This window comes from Myotis brandtii, unplaced genomic scaffold, assembly GCF_000412655.1.
Source record: "Myotis brandtii unplaced genomic scaffold, ASM41265v1 scaffold143, whole genome shotgun sequence".
NCBI classification, from domain to species: domain Eukaryota; kingdom Metazoa; phylum Chordata; class Mammalia; order Chiroptera; family Vespertilionidae; genus Myotis; species Myotis brandtii.
The window spans coordinates 4,421,507-4,428,991 of NW_005355115.1; the positions used below are offsets into that span (position 1 = coordinate 4,421,507).

Here is a 7,485-nt window from a genome sequence, read left to right on the forward strand (position 1 = left end):
TCTGCCCCGGGGATTAATTCACAGAGCTCTTCCGTAAACCGATTACACATGGCTCATGCCTCTGTCGTGAAAAATGTGCTTTCTTTTTCTAACATAAAAAAGTAAGAGGAATTTTGTTAGCACTTGCAAACTAAGTGAAGTAGAGCTGCTGTGAACACCTGGGTAGGTTGTGCACTGCACAAGGGCTCCATAAGGGGCTGCCATGCATGGGTTTGTATATTTACTATCATTTTCTGGGGCCCAACCCCTGAGACTGGACTAGTTGGGCCTATGGTTCTTTAATCATTGAATTGGAACAAACTGGCCTCATGCTTTGTCCATCAGCGTTTGTGATTCTGGATGATGGAAGTCTCCTGGTAAAGTGGGTCTAGCTGGCCTCGGCACGCAGGCTCCTAGGTCTTCAACCCAGCAAATCGGAAGTGGGCCCAGACATCTGTACGTTTAACAAGCATTTCAGGTGACTTTCACGTCCAGGTGAGTGTAGGAAACCCTATTCTAACAGGGGGCTGAAATCAGGCTAACTTGAACTCAGACAGTCCCTTCACCTAATGGAGGGAAGGGGTGTGAGAAAGTGGGAGGCAATATTTAAGGTCAAAAAGGCTTGTATGTGTGGTGGGGAGAGGAAAAACAACCTGGGAAGCTGGAGCCTACTTTCTGACTCCCCCTCCCCCCCATTTTAAAATAGATTTTAGAGAGAGGAAGGAAGAGAGAAAAACACCAATTTGTTGTTCCACTTATTTATGCATTCATTGGTTGCTTCTGGTATGTGCCCTGACTGGGTATTAAACCCGCAACCTTGGTGTATCTGAGCTACTCGGCCAGGGCAGCCTTCTGCCTTTTCCAGGCTGGGCTGGGGAGAAGCTGTCTGCTGGAGTGCTGGTGAGTGTGCAGCATGCCTGCCCTGTGGGGGCAGGGGGAGGAGAGGGCTCTCATGGGGCAGCCACAGGTCGAAGAGCAAAGTAGTCAGCTGTCTGCCCTCTGGCCCGGGGCCTGGCCTGGGATTGGGCCTCTGGGCCACCACCCTGGTAAGAGGATACATCTTTGCCTCATCCTACCCTAAGGATCAATAAAGCTTTGGGGACAGACGTAAGCCAGGCACTGAAGGTTGTGGGTTTGGATTAGGGACAGCCCAGGGGTTTGCAAATGGTTTTCCAGCCCTGCGTTCCAGTCCCCAACCCCAACCCGCCATTTCCTGTGCGCAGAACAAAGTTGAGGCTAGAACTTGAGTCTACGCTGGAATCCCACAGCCCTTTTAACAGGAGCAGTGATCAGCCCTGGAGGTGGGGCAGTGGGGGACAGACCCAAAAATATCCTTCAAGGCCTCACTGACCAGAGGGAATAAAATCCCAGTTTGTTCCACTCTCCATGGCCTTGGCTGCCCCAACTTGGGGAAGAGGCTGAGCCCAGGCTGAGGGCACCCCTCACTCCCAGAGCCTCTTCACCAGAAGATGAAGAATCTGGGGCACCTCAGCAGTGCATCCCCTCCTGCCCACAGGGCCCGGCCCAGGGGAGTGAGGGTCTCGGTGTGGGTGCTCACAGGGGACTTGGTGGGGGCCCAGTGCTGGTGGGACCTCCCACCATTCTCTCCTTCTAAGAAGCAACAGCTGCTTCCTATTTTCCTTTTAAAAAAGTCTTGTTGGTGGAGGTAGGTTACGGCCAAGAAACCCAACCAAACCAGTTCCATGTGAATCACACTGCCAGTGCCAGGCACTGGGGGTGGCGCCCTGGCGGCTGTGGGGTAGTGGAGACAATGCTGGGCTTGCAGTCTGGAAACCAGGGTCTGAGTGCCAGCTGTACACCGAACAGTAGGACTTGGGGCATGCCCCCTGACCTGAGCCTGTTTCCTTTGCTGCAAGATGGGGTTAACAGCACCCAGTCCACAGGTGGGAAAGCAAAGCGCTCTGCAGTACCTCCCGATCCCTGCCCTCAGGACAGGCTGGGCAGTGCCTCCACCCCATCCCCCCAGAGGCCAGCCTTCCCTGCTCCCAGAGGACATGGTGTAACCAGCTGTCCTCGGGGGACTGGGGTGTCCTCCCCCTTAGGCTCCAGGGACAACAGCTAGAGCAAGAGTGATCAATCAGGGAACAAGGTTCAAGACCAACAGGCAGGGCCACATGGAGGTGGGAATGAGGGCAGCCGGGTGCTCAGGGCAAAAATGAGGCCCCTCCTGGCCTGAGGGAGGGGCCAGGCACTGTGCTGGGCCTCACCCCGTGCCTGCCCTTTACCCCAAAATAGCCCAGGCCCTCCCCATCCTCAGCCCCCAGGACTGGAAGGTCAAGGGCAGGAAAGAGCAGCAAGGGGCTCGAGGCCCCTCTGAGGGGCTGAAGGTGACTCAGCAATCAGAAAAAAGGCCAAAAGGTTTTTACTCTGTGAACCCTGGGGAGGGCCAGGCAGAGCACAAGGTGTCCACAGGAGGATGAGAGAAAGGAGGGGGTGGGGCCTGCAGTCTTGCTTTCCGATGGGGGCAGGCGTGCCCGCCCCACAGGGTCCAGAGGGCTCCAGTCCTGGGGCCCAGCGACACCTGCCGCCCTGAGTTCACACCGAGTTCTCGCAGTCCCACACCGCACGGCCTGCCTGAAGCCTTGCCAGGAGAGAAATGCTTGGCAGTGGGAAAAGGCCAGCGTGGGCTGACGTAGCCATCACAGTTCTTCCCAGAGCTGTGCCTCTCCCCGCCAGGAAGAGGACCCAGCGAGGCCGGGAGGACCCGGGGCCGGGAGAGCTGTATTTGCCTGCCAGAGCCGGGCCCCAGATTCTTCCACCTCCACGTCAGGAGTCTGGGTTCAGGGGCTGCCAGGTTAGGCTCAAAGCTCATCAGGGGGGCTGTGTGTGAGGGGAGATGCCTGCTGGATGCCCTCGTCCTCCTCGGGGCCGGGGTCTCCCAGCTCCTTCCTCTGTTTGCTGCCGCTGCCACCGGATGCCTTGGCCCGGCTGCTCTTCTTCTTGGACTTCTTCCCTCCCAGCGCGGCCGTGTCCCCCTTCTTGCCGGACCACTGCTCTGCTAGGCAACCTGCAGTGAGGAGGAGAGACCGGTTTGCTGGGTGAGGAGCCCTGCTTGGGGAGCCGCCGGGAGTGGCAGCCGGAACGGCTGCCTGACACCCAGGCCCCTATCCCACCTCACTGTGGCCCAGGCCCCGCCGGGGCACCCGAGTTCTCTGTTGTTCTGCACCTGGCTTGGTGCCTCTCACCCACCCTGTCACGTCAAGCTCCCAGGGGGCAGTGATTTGTTTTAATTTTTTAAATTGATTTCAGGGTGGGAAGGGGAGAGACATCGATTGGCTGCCTCCTGTACTCACCCCGGGGATTGAACCTGGAACCTGGGTGTGTGCCCTGATAGGGAATTGAACCCACCATCTTTCAGTATACGGGACGATGCCCAGCCAACCGAGCCACCCAGGCAGGACAACACCCTCTTTCTTATTTCTTTTCCGTCCCCCTGCCTACCTCCCCTGAGGGGGAGCAAACAATGAAACCGAGGGCCAACCGCCCTGCCTCCTCCCTCCCTCAGACTCACTGGTGTCCTTGCCCTTCAGCACGTGGTTGGCGCAGAGGAACTGCGTCAGGTCCTGCTCCTGGTGGTTCCGGTACCAGTCCTCGATCACCTCCTCAAACTCCTCCACCAGCACGTCGCACTGTTAATCACAACCCTCGCGTTGGCAAGGCCCCAGCGCTGGTTCCCTTCAGAGGAGCTCAGCGGAGCCTCAGCCCACACAAGACAGGCGGTGGCCGGGTTCTCCTGAGCAAACTGCAGCCAGAGGTGAGAGGACCCATGTCCCTCGACTCTTGGTGGCCTTCCTCAGCAGTAGAGCCATCCCCACCCCCGGGGGCACAGCAGCCGCTGTGGGCCGAAGGGCCTACCTGCTTCTTGAGGTCCGCCACCTCTGCAGAGGTCTCGTTCCACAGCTCGTAGGGGATGTCCATCACCACCTTGACCCCTTTGTGTACCAGGTTGTGTAGCGTCTCAAAAGTCTCTGACATGCCCTGGAAGAGGCGACCGGACATGAGAGGGGGTCCCTTCCCGGCCTCCTGCCCTCCTGGGCAGGGCTGCACAGGCCCAAGGACCAGCTCTGAGGAGCCAAGACCTCCAAGGTTCCTCACACTTGACCTCACCCTCCTCTCCCCTTTTATGTGTACCTCCCTTAACCCCTATATGTGCACGCGTGCGCACACGCCCTGTCCTGCTTCCGCACACCTTATCCTTTCCAGCAGGTCTGCTGTTGCCCTCAGGCCTTCTGAATGGACACTCCTTTTCCAGGATATGTTTGCCTTGGCTCCCCCTGCACTGTGGCTGGGCTCACTCACTCCCCACCCCAAGGCCCGCTCCCTGCGGGGGTTCTTCCTAGGGCTTGTGTCTCTCCTCGCTGGGGAGAGGGCACGGGCAAGGCAGGAAAGACTCTTTGTTCCATTTCTGCCAGCTACCTAGGTTTCTCCCCGGAGACAGCAAACTGCCTTCCCAGAGATAATGCACACAAACATGCAAACAGACATACAAATACCTCCTCCTCACCCCACCCACACTTTTTACACAGCCGTAATGTCTATCTCGCACACTATTCTGCCTTTTTTATTTAGTGACACACGTTGGAGAAGATTTTAGCTCAGTCCTTGCAGAGCCACCTCATCCTTTGTTTTTCAGTTGTATAACAGGCCACTGAATCAATCTATTTAGCCACGCCCTGTCTGATGGATGGTTAGGTTTCTAATTTTCTTGTTATGAAAAATAACTTTTAACATTCTTACAGTAAAGCAAACATGAATGTATTCTCAACTAGGGTACAAAATTCATACAAATTTTATTTTATTTTTAAATAGTTTATTGATTTTGAGAGAGGAAGGGAGAGAAACATCAAAGTGAGAGCACAACATCGATAGGCTGTCTCCTGCATACCCTCCACGGGGCGGGGGAGGGGGAGAGCCTGCAACTTGGGCATGTGCCCTGAGTGGGAATCAACCCAAGACCCTTTGGTGGACGGGACGACGCCCCACCACCTGTGCCACACCAGCCAGGGCCAAATTCACGCTGATCTCCTTTGCTAGGAGGGGACTTTGGTGAAGCTATGTGCCAGGCGCTGAAGATGTAGACAAAGAAATGTGGGCCTTGTTGTAAAAACCTCCTTCTCCGGGGGAGAAGCATTGGTGGTGTAGTAAGTGCCTTAGGTGTCACAGAGGCACCGGATGGAGGCTGAGGGATGTGCCCCGTGGTCCCAGAGGAGGCCAGGGTAGTCACCATCAAGAGTCTCTGGGCTCTTCTCTGAACCCTGATTTCCCGACTTCCCCCTGCACTAGGGCTTTAGGCCCCCCGGGGGCTGCACTCTGGAGCATTTCCGCCAGCCTGGACTGAGGCCGGACCCTGACGGGCAGGCCCCGCCATCATGAACGTGCCTATTGCCCAGGAAAAGTCAGGCCACCCAGGACAGGAGGAGAGCAAACAGCAATCCACAAGAATGGGAAGAGGCCACGGGGGGAAGCTCCAGGGCAGGCTCTTCAAATGACACCCACCCCAGCAGACACTCAGCCACATGCAGGCCCCACCCCAGCAAGGAACAAGGACAAGCACAGTCCCACCTTGGCAAACCGGTTGCTGCCGGTCCGCTCCTTGTGCAGGCTGTAGTCCAGGAGCCTCTTGCAAATGGTCTCGGTGACTTCGATTAAGCGTAAGTCCCTGTGGAGACAGCAGCACGAGAGGGGCTGAGCCCCCCTCCCAGCCCCAGTGGGTCAGTGGTCCGTCCCGCCAGCCCTGCTACCCCAACGCCTGCGCATCTCACCAACGGGAAGTCAGAGCTGGAAGGGAGATAGGTCATCTGGTCTGGGTGCTCTGAAATGCTGGAACACAGACCAGAGAGACAAAACTTTAACAGCTCTACGGGAAGGAATTTTTGTTTTTTTATAAAGCTCAATGATGCTGTAGGTTTTTTTTAAATAAAGCAAAATGTAAAACATTTTGATGTTAAAATATCATTTAATTTTGAAAGGAGGCCCTAACCGGTTTGGCTCAGTGGATAGAGCGTCGGCCTGCAGACTGAAGGGTCTCAGGTTCGATTCCGGTCAAGGGCATGTAACTTGGTTGCAGGCACATCCCCAGTAGGGGGTGTGCAGGAGGCAGCTGATCGAAGTTTCTCACATCAATGTTTCTAACTCTCTATCTCTCTGTAAAAATTCAATAAAAATATATATTTAATTTTGAAAGGAAGATCATAGCTGATGGAAGTTTTATGCTTTTTTTTTTTGGCTTGTTTTTGATATTTATACCTGGCAAAATTAAATGTTGGTAATCTTGTGTTACCAATATTTTTTAAATTGCATTGGTCCATGAAATCCAAGAGTCTGGGAATGACAGTCTAGCTTTTACAGATGAGGAATGTGAAGCCAGAGCAGTTAAGGGATTTAGGAAAGCCACCCAATTAGTTGGGGCGTAGAACCAGTGGGCGAATTTAGGTCTCAGTTAGAGCTGCCTCCCTCTGGTGGGTCTGCCCGGCTAGAAGGGGGGGAGGGAACTCCAGGCTGCTGAAGCCTGGGGACAAAGCCGGCCAGGCCAGGGGTCCCATTCACTTACGACTTGGTGTACTTGACTCCGGAGGCCTTCCGGTCCAGGATGCCGTAGCCTGTGTCAAGGACCTCCTTGGTCTTGCCAGTTTCCTCAAAGGCTGACTTCAGCTCCACGGCGACGTATTTGCACACTGGGAGAGGGAGACACAGCACAGCCGGCTGAGTACACGTGTCCTTTGGGAGCCCGCTCCCAGCAAGAAAAACTCAAGTCAATGCCTCTCCCAGCCTGGGTGAGTCCGGCTGGGGCAGAGAAGGCGTTGGCACTGCCCCGTGTCCACTCTTGGCCCTTATCCCACTGACTTCATTCCTCCCAGCTCCTCTGCCCCCCCGCAATCATTTTAGTTTTAAAATTTTCAAACATATAGAAAAGCCGAAAGAGTACCATGAACATATGCCTTCCGTTCATATTCAACAGTGGTTCATGATTTACCAGCGGCTCTCTCCAATACATAACATGAAACAATGTGATAAAATATCATTAAAATATCATTTAATTTTGAAAGGAGTGAGCAAAAGTAGGTGTACAGTTGTGTCACAGAAATAATACAATAAATAAATAATACAAGAATAAACTGTTTTTGCATGCTCACAACTGTGAGCCTAGTTTTGCCCACACCTGTATACATTGTGTTTTTGTTGCATACATTGTCTTTGCTAAGCCATTTTGAAAGTAAGTTGCAGACATCACCATCTCTCACCCCTAAATATGTGATCACGCATCTCCTGAGAGAAAGGACCTGCTCCTACCTAACCGCAGAACAATTTTGATTACTCGGAAAATTGACAGTAATTCCGAGGTCATCTGATACTTTGTCCATATTCAAATTTCCCCAGTTGTCCCCTACATGTCTCCTATGACTGTTTTACTGCTGGATTTCATATGTTGTGCAACACCAGCTCTCTATTCCCGCAAAGTTAACTTTGCTCGGTCCCCTCCAGAGA

General features: G+C 54.1%; 1 protein-coding gene across 1 annotated transcript; it reads right to left on the reverse strand.

Annotated features, from left to right (window-relative positions):
• Positions 1–2,344: 2,344 nt before the first annotated feature.
• On the reverse strand, positions 2,345–6,848 carry CNPY3 (canopy FGF signaling regulator 3). Its single transcript, XM_014535411.1, has 6 exons — positions 6,844–6,848; positions 6,551–6,730; positions 5,563–5,659; positions 3,856–3,978; positions 3,512–3,629; positions 2,345–3,007 (listed from the first exon to the last, which is right to left on the reverse strand). The coding sequence occupies exons 1-6, from the start codon at positions 6,846–6,848 to the stop codon at positions 2,802–2,804; spliced, it is 729 nt and encodes a 242-aa protein (XP_014390897.1). The 3' UTR covers positions 2,345–2,801.
• Positions 6,849–7,485: the final 637 nt, after the last annotated feature.

Bases quoted from the DNA above. Each gene is read 5' to 3' on its own strand.
- CNPY3 (XM_014535411.1), bottom strand. The intron at 3,979-5,562 runs GTGGGACTGTGC...CGCCTCTTCCAG, and splicing joins GCAGCAACCGGTTTGCCAAG to GGCATGTCAGAGACTTTTGA. The intron at 3,630-3,855 runs GTAGGCCCTTCG...TGTGATTAACAG, and splicing joins TGGCGGACCTCAAGAAGCAG to TGCGACGTGCTGGTGGAGGA.